The sequence below is a fragment of the Phoca vitulina genome, unplaced genomic scaffold, assembly GCF_004348235.1.
Source record: "Phoca vitulina isolate PV1807 unplaced genomic scaffold, GSC_HSeal_1.0 scaffold1, whole genome shotgun sequence".
In the NCBI taxonomy this organism is placed as follows: Eukaryota; Metazoa; Chordata; class Mammalia; order Carnivora; family Phocidae; genus Phoca; species Phoca vitulina.
This window is the reverse complement of record NW_022589704.1, coordinates 65,799,064-65,812,164: the sequence shown is the minus strand read 5'-3', so window position 1 is coordinate 65,812,164 and position 13,101 is coordinate 65,799,064. Positions and strand designations below refer to the sequence as shown.

The 13,101-nt window shown below is 35.6% G+C and overlaps 1 protein-coding gene across 2 annotated transcripts in view; it reads right to left on the bottom strand.

Annotated features, from left to right (window-relative positions):
- The window catches only part of SLC38A11 (solute carrier family 38 member 11), a 51,990-nt gene that overhangs the window by 38,063 nt on the left and 826 nt on the right, over positions 1-13,101 (bottom strand). The window contains exons 3-6 of one of the 2 annotated variants that reach the window (XM_032422745.1): positions 11,024-11,098; positions 5,062-5,196; positions 4,105-4,170; positions 797-903 (exon numbers count right to left, since the gene is read on the bottom strand). In XM_032422745.1, the coding sequence (XP_032278636.1) occupies positions 797-903; positions 4,105-4,170; positions 5,062-5,196; positions 11,024-11,098 (383 nt within the window). Of the gene's footprint in view, positions 1-796; positions 904-4,104; positions 4,171-5,061; positions 5,197-11,023; positions 11,099-13,101 lie in introns of those variants that run through there. The other variant, XM_032422815.1, reaches the window with a different exon arrangement.

The window sequence follows — 13,101 nt, the reverse complement described above, 5'->3', positions numbered from 1 at the left end:
TTGGCATAGTGTAAATATAATGCCAATAATATTTTGCATAAAATACAAACACTCCAACACTCCTTGAGAGTAAGGAAATAAAAATACAGGTAGATAAAGGCTAACCTATGCAGATGAGCTTATATGGTGAGTTGAATAATTATTTGGTTGGTTTCATTAGAAATGCATCATCATTTCTCTTTAGCAATAAGAACCATATACACTGGCCAAATTCTCATGAATTAATCAATGACACAATAATATCCATAATTCACTGGATGAAACACACTGTAGTTTACAAAAAAATTTTGAGCCAGTGAAGTGATTCATCCTTACTTCTTTTTTTTTTTCAAGATTTTATTTATTTGAGAGAGAGAGAATGAGAGAGAGCACATGAGAGGGGGGAGGGTCAGAGGGAGAAGCAGACTCCCTGCCGAGCAGGGAGCCCCATGCGGGACTCGATCCAGGGACTCCAGGATCATGACCTGAGCCGAAGGCAGTTGCCTAACCAACTGAGCCACCCAGGCGCCCCTCATCCTTACTTCTTAAATTTAGTCTAAATTTAAATTATTTAAACTACTATCTGTAAAAAATGATAGAACATTTTTTTCAGCAAATTAGACTTGGTGTAAGTATAGTTTTTTTTATTTTCTAAATTGGAAGTATGGTGTCTGACATCAGAGTATCTACCTTAGAAAGAAAGGTAAGAAAGAAACTAAGATAAATACTGTAATTAAGAACTTGGCTACGTAGACAGTCATTTGACAAAATTAGTGCAGGTAACAAAGTGCATTTCTGAGCCTTAGATGTAAGTTACCTTTCCAAGCTTCGCTATATCTCGATACAAGGACAAAGGCAGAGTAAAGGCAGCTGTGGAGAGCATGATGATGAAGTGGCGACCAACAAGCAAGTTTTCAGGGTCAACTAAAACACAATAAATATTATAAAGTCTTTATAGGTATGAGTTAACACAACAGCGATACAAGTAAGCAGTCAAATATTTAAGTGCAAAAATGACTTAAATAACTTTAAATGTTATCAAAATAACAAAGATTTCGAGTAAATAAATCCCCTAAAACCATGTAAAAAATAGAAATAACTCACAAAAATGTAAATACAAAAGAACTTAAGGATGAACCTATAGTTCAAATAATCTTATAATATTTTGCATTCAAATTCTTTAATAGCCTCCTAATCAGTTTTCCTGCTTCTACCCTTCCTTTATCCCCCTTAGAATATACTTTTAATCTGGAAGGTACAGAGATCCTTCCCCAAGGCTAAAAACACAATGTCACTCTGTCCAAAACCCTCTACTGGCAAATCCCTTCTCTAGGAAGTAAGCTACATGAGGAGAGGACATGTTCTGAGGCTCTTTTTCTTCTTTTTAAACTTCTGTATCCTAGAGAGACTTGAACAGTAGAGCTTGAAATTTCAAGACTCAACTTTAGATAAAAATATTCTATTTCTATACTTTTGTTGAGAAAGAAGTGGTTTCCCTGAAGAAAAGGAGACAGAAGCAATATAGGGAAGCCATCGGGAAGGAGTGCTGAAACTGGCGTTTGCTGCAGAGTCTTTGCTATCACAATGAGTACATAATTGTGTGTGTGTTGGGGGGGGGGGGTTTGTGTGTGCATGTGTCCTATCATCAAATACAAGCAAAAGCTGTAAACATAAAATAAGACATACTTCCCAGGATTTATATATTTTTAAGGCTGTGCTAATCACAGTGTTAACTTTGGGAGCTATATATCTATTCCAAGGAAGATACCACTGCTTACATTTTTTAGCTCGTATTGAATTCCTTCAGAGATCATATCATTATGTTTTTGAAATGTCCCCAGTGGTACCAAGTCTTTGTTCATTAATTTCTGCAAAGTCTAAAGTCTGTAGAATAAGCGAGTGAGTGTGGTTAAAAAAAAAAAAAAAAAAAAGATAAAAGAAAAAGAAAGCTATTACCGGGAAAAGTAAGTGAGACTAATTTTCTTGTATGGTTAATAAACTCACAGGGAAGCTCCCAGATACAATTTCAAAGTGGTATAAATGTGACATGCATATGTATACACTGTAATAAAATAATCTCATGAATATTTGCTTAACTCAGATCTAACTAAGCAATCACCATAAAGTTGCGAATCAAAACACTAAAACAGGAAGTTCAAGTTCCCGAAAACTTGAACTCAACTATTTACATATTTCTGGTGAGCATAATTTGAATTAAATTATTTGTATATTTGTTTCTGTTTACCCTTTCAAATCATTTGCTTTACCAATGTTTTTGGTAGAAAATATAGATTTCCTTCACTGGGAAAATTCTAAGTCCTAGAAAAACACTGAAATAAAATGCTATGAATAGCAGAGAGGAGCCTACTAACAAAGGATCTCTATTACCATAAGGGACATTTTTAAGTAAGGATCTAATGATGAGATCCATTATTTATCCTGATCTTCTAACAAAAAAATACACCTTAATAAGCATTTTAAACGAAAATAAAGTTATAAAAAGATTTTTCTAAATTAATATATGCTCCTTTGAAAAACCAAAACAACAAAGGAAACAGAAAAAATCTCATGACTCCTGCAATTAAAAGATAATCACAGTTTACATGTGAATATATTTTTTCTTGTTTTTTTCTTAGTTGTTTATGAAAATAGAAAATTTACATGATTAGGTTGTATTTTATATATGACATTATATTCTTTGCATTTTTCCTGAGTATTCTATCCACTCACATGATCTCTGTTTATGAAAACATGGTTTGTAGTTGGGGGCTAGAACAGAAGCGGCTGCTAAGAGCTAACAGTGTTGGGAGAGTCTACGATATGCCAAGCACTGTCTGTATTACCTCTGCTCTTTCCCACAATAATTCTGTGAAGCAGGTTATACCCCACAATTTAAAGATGAAGAAACTAAAACTCAGAGAGGGCATTAACCTTCTCAAGATCACATAGCGAGCAAGCAAGCAGTGGGTCTGTGATTTGATGGTCAAGTCTCCCTGATTTCCTTTTCCACTAAACTCTGTGAAAGGAGTAGGTGCAATTTCTAGTTTTAGGTTTTGTTTTATTTTGGTTTGTATGTCTCTAGAAGGAGTGATTCAGCACTAAGAGGAAAGGTGTTTTTGCATCACTTTCAACGAAGATAACAACTATCGAGTAGGTCACTATGAAATGAGGATTGTGTGGCTTGGGTGAGAAGCTCTTCAAAACAAAAAGACTCATGATGTCTGAATTATTCAAATTGCCATGATATGGGAAAAGGCTGAATAGGGCACAGGGTTGTGGCACATGTTGAAAAGGTCTGACTGAAATGTTCGTAACGGTTTTTCAGAATCATGCCAAACGGAACAGCCCAAATGTCCCTCCACTGGGGGATAGATAAACTGTTGTACATTCATATGGTGGAATACTCCTCAGCAGCTAAAAAAAAAAAAAAAAAAAAAAAAGAGCAAACTACTGATACAACCAAAAACTTGGATGAATCTCAAATGCACCATACTAAAGGAAGGATGCCAGACTTGAAAGGCTCCATGCTATATGATGCCATTTATTTGTCATTCTGGGAAAAGCAAAACTAGGGAGAGAAATCAGATCAGTGGTTGCCAGGAGCTAGATTAGGGAGGGTTTGACTACACAGGGAGATAAGGAAAATTTTGGAGGGTGGGTGATGGAATTGTTCTGTATTTTGATTGTAGTTGTGGATATATGACGATATATGCATTTGTCAAACTATATGTTACAGAACTAAACATTAAAAAGGGCTAATTTTACTATATTAAATTATATCTTAATACAAATAATGGAGAAAAAAGTCAGCTTGCTTATTTTAGAAATGGCATTGTAAAAAGAAGACATGAAAAATGTTAACTACATAGAGTTGGTGATATGTAGCATTAGATATTTAAAATACAAAGTATTTTAAGTATATGAATAGTAATGATATCCTTTAAACAGCTAAGTAAGAACTAAACTATATATAAAAGTAGATTAATGCTTTAGGATCAGAATGGATCATGGATATTGCCAGATACTTGAAGTCATCCAACTCTTCCACTTGCAAATATTTTGCTTGTAAATTATTATGAACGGCATTAACTATGAATAATACATAAAATATATACATTGACTCACCTCCTGGGATTCTTTGGAAAACTTTGCTCAAAGTGTCTCCAGTTATTATGTTGTAACTTATCATAGCTAAAAACATAATTAAAACAATACAGTTACCAAGAAGCCATCACATATTTCATCTTGAATATTTTGATTTTTTTTTTTTTTGCTAAATACACTTTATTTTTCCCCCAAGTTTTTATTTAAATTCCAGTTAGTTAACATACAGTGTAATATTAGTTTCAGGTGTAGAATTTAGTGATTCATCACTTACATACAATACCTGGTGCCCATCACAAGTGCCCTCCTTAATACCCATTAACTATTTTGAAAGTAATCAGTTATTCCAAAATATTGGCATAATCCTAATTCTTTCAAATATATATTGTGACTACAAATATGTATAATTTCAAAAAATAACTAGACAACAAATATATGGGAGAATATCAATTTATATTACAAGAACATTTTCACTTCACGAATTGATTCTTTCCAGAACAACTTTAAATAATAGTGAGTTTCCTTAGTCATTTAAAATGTGATTTGTTTTGCTACAAAAGTTCAATTTCCACATATGTTTTCAGGCATACATGCATTGTTCAAAGTGAGGAACAATAATAGAAAATTGTGAAGGCTCCCAAATATCCCCTTATTTGAAAAAGGAGCTAATGGTTTGACCAATAGATTCTGTATTACTGATTTAAAAAATGATGTCAATTTGGTCATTGGTGAATGTTAACAATTTACCTAAGAAGTGCTAGGGGACATGTTCACCATTAGGGTACAGATTTTAAATTACATGTTGGCCTTGTACATGGCTTCCACAAACCCTTAGGTTTTCAAAAAAACATATTTCAGCCGCGGAAGAAATCTATTATTTTACCTATTCACTTTTAATCTCCTATTAAAACTACCTTCTTCAGAAATAGTTGTATGTTTATGAAAGAGTTACACTTTTCATTTTCACATTCAACTTACCTATAAAAGGATAAAAAAACTGAAGAACAGAGAGGAGGAGATATCCTGGAAAGCCGAAGGTTTTATTGACCAAAGACTGGTACGTGTCTGTTCCAGAAAGGGCCCCTCCTTTTATCAATAAAACAAGGGAAAAGTCTGTGGCAAAAACAGCCATTAAACAAATGTCAGATTACATTTAATACAAAAACTTTTTGTATTTTGACTTAAAGAAAGAGAAACTTTAACGAGTTTAATTTAATGCTATAGTCAACTGGCTTGGCAAGGCTTACTTTCTGTTCATAAAACATTACCTTTCATGAAACAGTACTGTTTCCAGTTATATATTTTTCAACTGAGATGCAAATACACTTAACATATCTGTGCAATGAACTGGGCAGAAGAGGGTATGCAGACTAGAGTCAAAGCATCAGGTTTTACTTTCCTAACCTAACTAGTGTAACGACTATTAACAGGATGTGGCTCAACGGTCCAAGCAGCAGAATGTAGGTAATCAAATATTTCATAGATGTTCAATGTGTGAAAACCGAGAATGAAAAATGATGTAAGCATTCAGAAAAAAAATAGATTGAGGAGAATTAGATCATTTGTTTTATAACAACGTACAATTAGTAACTTTATTTTATAGTTACGGTTAAGAGAGAACTCCAAGAATTTTTTTAAATTTACATTTTTAAGACTTAAGCTCTCATTTTAGAGTTGGAATTGAAGATGCAAATATACAGAAATTATGTAATTAAAAGTTAATCTCTCCTTTTTTTTTCATTTAACTCAATGTTTTTTGAGCACTTAATGAAGGACACTTAAGTTGTACTGGGTACACAGTTACGTGATTCTTGTTTTTTCTCTTCTCTCGCTCATGCTTCCATCACAGTTGATTTTTTTTTTATCCTTTAAATAATTTGGAAATGCATTAAAATACAAAGAAGAAAATAGAAATCATTGCAATGTGCTTTCCACCTTGATTCCCTCCCACATCATTGAATCTTCTTTCAACAAATTCACCAGTGAGCTCCAATTTGATAAATCCAAACGACACCTCCTAAATCTTAATCTAATTTGCTATTTCATAGCAGTTGTTTTTTTTTTTTTTTCTGTTCACTATTCTCTTCCTCAATCACCTTCCCTTGGCCTTTGTGACATCACTTTCTTTTGGATTTCCTCCTACCTTTTTGACCAATCATATACAGTTTTTCACCAATTTCTTTTACTCTGTTTAAAACCTGGATTCTTGGACTTTTTTCTCACTCTTCAAAATGTCCTACTGTGGGCTTATTCATCCCTACAGCTTTAATTTTCACACAGATGTTATTAACCCTTTTAAAATTGTATCTTCAACCTAGACTCCTCCAAAACTCCAAATTTCTATATCTAACTCTCTAATAAACATTTTATCTTGGAGATCTCATAGACATCTTGATTTTAAATGTCCAAATTCTGATTTATATATTTGTTCTAGAAGCTGCTTCTCCATCTATATTTCTCCAAACTGTGAACAGTACCAGCAGAAATTTGAGCATCACCCTAGACTTCTCATTACCCATCACCTGCTACATTCTTTTGGTCACCAAATCCATTAACTATTGCATCATAAATTATTCGATGGTGTCCCCTCACTTCTAATCTCTAATCTACTTTATTTTAGTGTTTTATCATTTCTCACCTGGATTACTGCAAAAACTCCTAATAGTTCTCACATCTACAAATCTGGCCCCTCTTCAAAACACTTTTAACATTCCCACCCTACCAAGATTTTCTTGACATCCCTCCTGTACCAGATGGATCTGACCACAGCATAAATCTGATCTTGTCTTCTGCTTAAAATCCTCCAGGGGAATCCTCTAATACTTTTGGATAAAAAAAAAAAAAATCCTTTTCATGAGGCAGGAAAAATGATTTATTATGTGATCCTGGGTGAAAGACTTGACTTTCTTGAGTCTCATCTGTAATGTAAGACAATACACCAAACCTTGATGAGTCTGTGAGGATTAATGTTTATGTGTCTACCACAATGCCTGGCACAATGAATGAGAGCTTGTGCTACTTTTGGCTGTTTCTTATAGGCTGCATCTGGTGGTGGAAAAAGTACTGTATCTGGAGTCTGATAATAATAACAATGAGAAGAACCGCAAAAATACTAGCAAATACTTTCACAACACTTTTTGTATGCCGAGCTTTTTCCTAAGTGCTTTATGCATATTGACTTGTTTAAGCTTCTCAACAACTCTAAGTAGGTGCAATTATTACCCTCCACTCCCTCTTTAATAGATGAGAAAAGCGAGGCTCGGAAGGTTAAGCAAATCGCTGAACTTCGCAGAGCTAGAAAGGAAGAGTCAGGGCTCAGATCCTGGTAGTCTGGCTCCAAAATCCATGCACTTAATCAAAGTCTCAACTCTGTTGTCAGTAACTGCTAAGCTTGGGCAAGTCATTTTAACCTCTTAAAGTCTCAATTTCTTTCTCCACAAAATGGAACACGAATACCTATTTCATAGAGTCAGAAGGATTAAGTACAGTGGCTGCATTACGCTCAGCATCAAGCCAGTCCTCAGGAAGTGGTAATGATTATCATTACATGGGAGCCTTCATAAATGCCTCTGCAAACCTCTAACTTCCTCCCTTTCCACTTACAAACATCAACCCTATGCTTAAGCAGATGGAATCACTCACAAAGTTCCCTTTTGCAGCTCCACATTTCCATCTGCTTAGAGTACCCTTCCATTTTCTTTGCTCACTCATAAACAGTCAGTAGAGGTGTCTTTTTGTCCCCAAAATATGCCTGCTCCTTTGAGACTGGGTTAAATGCCAATATCCCTATCATCTTGCCCATATTTTTAATATGGTATTTTTCATAAAGTATTATAATTCTGTTTTTGTCTGCCTGACACTACATTGTGAGCTTCAACAGGCAGGAATAATGTTCTTCACTGATATAATGGCAGCAAAGTCACTAAATATTTGTTGAATAAGTCAATATAGCAGGATTGCTAGATGTCTACATATCTGATTAAAATTTAATGTGATAAATGGCCTAATGAGCATAGTTTAAAATACTCTGCAAGTACAGAGAACACAGCAATTAATTATATTGCCTTTGTTTAAACCGGGAAAACTTCACAGAGGAGTAGGTCTTGGATACAGGATTTCACCAGGTAGAGAAGAAAAAAATGTCAAGTAGGGAGACTATCCATGGGAAGGCAGCAAGAAAGCACATTCTCCAGGGACTGGAATAGTCCAGAATGGCTAAAACATAACTTCTACACATGGTAATGTTGGTCACTATGTGAAAGAGAGGTTAGATTAATTGGAGATGATACTAAAAGTTCAGATTGTGGCTGAGCTATGAAGGAATTTGAATGCAATAATTTTTTTCTATTGTCATTATACAGTAATGGAATGCCTTGACTGGGGACATGAGAGAGACCAGACTGAGGTTTTATGAAGGTAATTCTGCAGCGATATGGAAGACTCATCAGGAAATGGTCAGATGCTAACGGCAGGAAAACTCAACAGCAACTTACTGACCAACGAAGAGAAAGAATGAGGACCTCAGTCACAGAGAGGAGGTAACCAGTTTCACAGACGTTGTGAAGTTTTGGTGAAGAACTGTATGTTTGGGATGAGAATGCTGACTTTTATAAAAGTTCAAAATACGTTGCTTAAAGTTAACAATTTGCTAAGAATTTAGTCAGTAATAAATGTGTTTCTCTACTTGTAAAGTACAAGCTATAAATATATATCTTAAGAGCTTTAGGAATCTGAAATATCAATCAATACAACATTTTGATCTCACTTTAAATATATTGCATGAAAATTTTAGATAAATCCATGAATGAGTCCATGTCATTCAACATAAAAATTTTCTTTTAAATCAGTAATTTTTTCTTATTCCCCAACATTTCACAAACATGGAAACAGAACTTAGAAAAACTACCTGCTGAGCTGGACATATCTCATTAGAGGCCTTAAAAACACAAAAGCATATAGAGAAAAACCATTGTGTAATTACAGTGTCAATTTAAAGAAAAACTCAGTATTATACCCTACTTGTAGATTTTCCTCTTAAAAGCCTAATTAAGAAATAAAATGAATCATAGTCTATAAATTTTTTTGCTTCTGTGTGGTCATCCTTTAGTCATCAAAATTAAAGATTTTGATCTTGCAACTGAACAAGAGTAACTAATTTCTACTGATTAATAAATTTGTAGTATACGACTTTGCAAAGGGCTGCTTACACTCTTTGCTGTAAGTTTATGCATAACATTAGTTGAGAAAGTTATTTACATTATGATTTATTTGTGTATAATGTGACTTAATTCACCTCAAGTATTTAATTCTTAGGTGATATGTATTTTTTAATTTTTTTCTATCTACTAGCTTAGAGTGTGTATAAATGTTTACAATGTACTTAAATAAGCCATGGTTATTATGCCTGGGCGGAAATTAATTGTTAGGGCTGACTGGGAAGCAGGAAATTAAAAACTACAAGGGTAATCCTTGAATGGGATTTTTTAGTGTGATGAATGTTCTCATGAATGGAGTGCAGTTTTTAAACACCACCAACTCTGAATAAGCATAATGTTACGGGTCCCACCTTACTATGTTATGGGTCTTAAGCTACAAAGTAAGAGCTGTAGAAGCTCAAAGCAGCTTAGGTTTGGGGAGAACAGGCGGTGAGACCAAAGGAGGGAGGAAGGCAGTCCAGTGCTTCTGCAGCTCTGACTTTGGTATCTATGGCATGCTTTACTCTCTCTTCCTCAGCCTGAGGGAAAAAAATGGCAGAGTTACAGGCTGGTCTTCAAAACCTGAGATTTTTTGAGGGCATGGCATCTCGGTCAGGGTCTCCGGAAGCAGAGATGGGTCAGAGATTTTTGGACAAGGGTCTTTGAGGGAGCGCTCTTCAAGAGAATGGGAGTGATAGGGTAGGGCAGGGGAAACAGTTCAGCACGGAGGTGGTCTCCGGTGGAGACTAGCTGCACCTGCAACAAGCATTGGTCTCTCCGGGCCAGGGGCGCAGGTGTGTGTGCGCACAAGCACGCACAGCTTTTGTGTTCCTTGTCAGTCAGTCTTTGGCTGAAGGCTGTGGGGAAACGGTGGCTGGGGATCATAAGCTCACAGAAAGGTGGTGCCATTGAGAGCCAGGTCAATACTGAAAAAACAAGGCTGAGGTGTTTTACATTCCCCGGTAAAAGGGCATCTAAGTGACCACATATAGTGGCCACCATAAAAACACCCACTGCAGGGGGTATCTGTGATCACTGCCTTTTTCACATTGATCCCAAGGTAGAGGAAGGACCCTGTGATTGTCATGAGGTGAGCTGGTGGGGTGACAGGGCAGGGAGGAGAACCGCAGGAAGAGGAGGTGATTATAAGTTGTAAAGCCTGTACTCAGATGGAAGAATGGCAAAACGTGAGTGTGAACGAACTTGTTACATGAAAAGGGGGAAGCAGAAGGGAAGTGATATAGAAGCACCTTATTGCTGCACTTAAAGATAGTGGCAGGCAGGGAGCCTGGGCAGGCACAGGAGAGGTGGGGAGTGGGTGGTGAACCCTGCTGGTTGAGCAGCAGGCCTTTTAGTTCTACTTGCACAAAAATAGCTAGAAAAAGTTGTTTATTTGTGTACACCTGCTTAAGGTTTTTTGTGGGAAGGGAAGGCCTGATGTCTACCCTTTCAAAGCAGTCTCAGCATTAATCAGCCTTTAAAATGACTCCCATCTACCACTCTCTGCATAAAGTGAAAGAGGCACATGAAAAGGATTTAGACTTGGTAATATATAATGCTTTTCTAATCTGTTCAGGGGATTAGCAGGAAAAGTAAATCTTCTCAGACATAAATGTCTGAATTCTTTAGGATTATTTGTTGCACTTCTTAATTAGGAATTTCAATTATTATGTGTGTGTGTGTGTGTGTGTAATCATCATTGCACAATTTAAGTTGTAGGAAAAAACAATTACATAGTATTTTACCTGTAACATATGAAACCCCAAATAAAAGCAATATTCCCAGAGGAAAGCCAGCTTGCTTCATTGAATAAGGCAATCCTGGAAAAATATAAAATGCCCCACCCATCATATTAATAAAACATATAGAGATATAGAAGCTTCCCCCAATTCCTATATATAACAGGCTAAGTAAGTTGACATACTTATAGGACATGGTTGTAAACAGTGCATATTACTACTCAAATTAAATGTTAGCATATTAATACTATTTCAGAATAGAATGCAAGCTAAGGACACGTCAAGAGAGCAAGTTTATGAGATGATGGAATAAGAATAAGAAAGCACCAAATGAAAAACAGATGCCAGTTCACTTCAGGGTGAGGAGGGAATATGACCTTGAATATATGGAAAATAATGACCTAAAGCTTTCCTTACACACTAGCTGGGAAAGCAGAGAGGGTAATAAGAGCACAAAAGGATTATGGGATATGAAAAAAGACTGACTCCAGAATCCAGTGGGTAACCAGGATAGAAAAATGAGAAGGCAAAATATTTTTTATTATTTATTAATTTTTAATTTTTTTACTATTTATGTATTTTTTAAAAAATTTATTTATTCATTTGAGAGAGAGAGAGCAAGAACAGGAGCAGGGGGAAGATCAGAGGAAGAGGGAGAAGCAGACTCCCCACTGAGCAGGGTGCCCTACCTTGGGCTCGATCCGAGGACCCTGGGACCATGATCTCAGCCAAAAGCAGATGCTTAACCGACTGAGCCACCTGGGCACACCAAAAGTGTTTTTTATAAAGCTGAAGCGGTATATAAAAGTATTTCTTATGAATTTTTTTGGAAATGGTCAATTTTAGATTATGGGCAATAAAATACTTAAGATAAAACATATTTAAAATATATCCAGCCAGAATTTTTATTCTCTGGAAAATTTTCCCTTAAAATATCTGCTGAACATAATTAAGAGCTATTTTTTAATGTTGCTGACATGAATCAGCTTCAAGTGTTCACTTCAGGAATTAACTCTGGAATTCTGCCAAGTAGAGCTGTCCACATCTCCCTAGTTCATGGAGGTAGAGTTTCAAACAAATCTTTGCCCCTACTTGATTACTTTGCCTCACGTACCTCTATTTTATGTGCCATTAAAAAGAACTGTCTATATATGGAAACAAGTAACATCAAGAAACACATCAGCTTGTAAAAGGTGAAAAAAGTAACTCAATTCAGATAAATATTCAATGATGACTGTAACTAAAATGTCAAAACTTTACAGGAAAAAGTATTCTCAATGCATATTGCAGGATTTTGTTTTGTCCTTGCTTTTTCTTAAATTGGATGTTTTCAAATAAAAAAAAAGAATAATTAGGGGTGCCTGGGTGGCTCAGATCATGATCCAGGGGGCCTGGGATGGAGCCCTGCATCAGGTTCCCTGCTCAGCAGGGAGCCTTCTTCTCCCACTCCCTCTGCTGCTCCCCCTGCTTGTGCTCTCTCTCTCTCTCTCAAATAAATAAAATCTTTAAAAAAAAAAGAATAATCAGCACTGAAAAAGTCATTGCCTTAATTACTATAATGCAACACACTTTATTTTGTCAGAATTTTCCCCTTGGTTCAAACTGGGAAAATACGAGCTGCTCATTTCTTTCAATTCTGATTATTTGGCTCCTTTGTTAAAAAAATCTATGCATTTTCATTCAACCAATATCTACTTATTGATTGAATGATACTTAAAATTAATATATCATAATAAGTTTGTACTTTAAAATTAAAACTGGATAGATAGGTAAGGAAATACTGTATGATTTAATTTTTCACAAGATTGTTGTTTTCACATTAAACTCATGTACCTTCCATATTACCAAATATCTGGAGATTTACACTCTAGAAGGTCATAGAAAGGTGGTTTAAATAATGGTGGACCCTTCAGGAAGGGGGAAAAAGTATATTAGGCAGCATTATCAATTGACCATATAGCCTACAAAAATAAATTCAGCATATCCCATATGCAGTTCCACCTTAGACTACCACATATGGGGGATGCTCTCAAATGAAGAAAAAGTCTGAATCACGACCCCATCTTCAGCATAAAAGACACTGT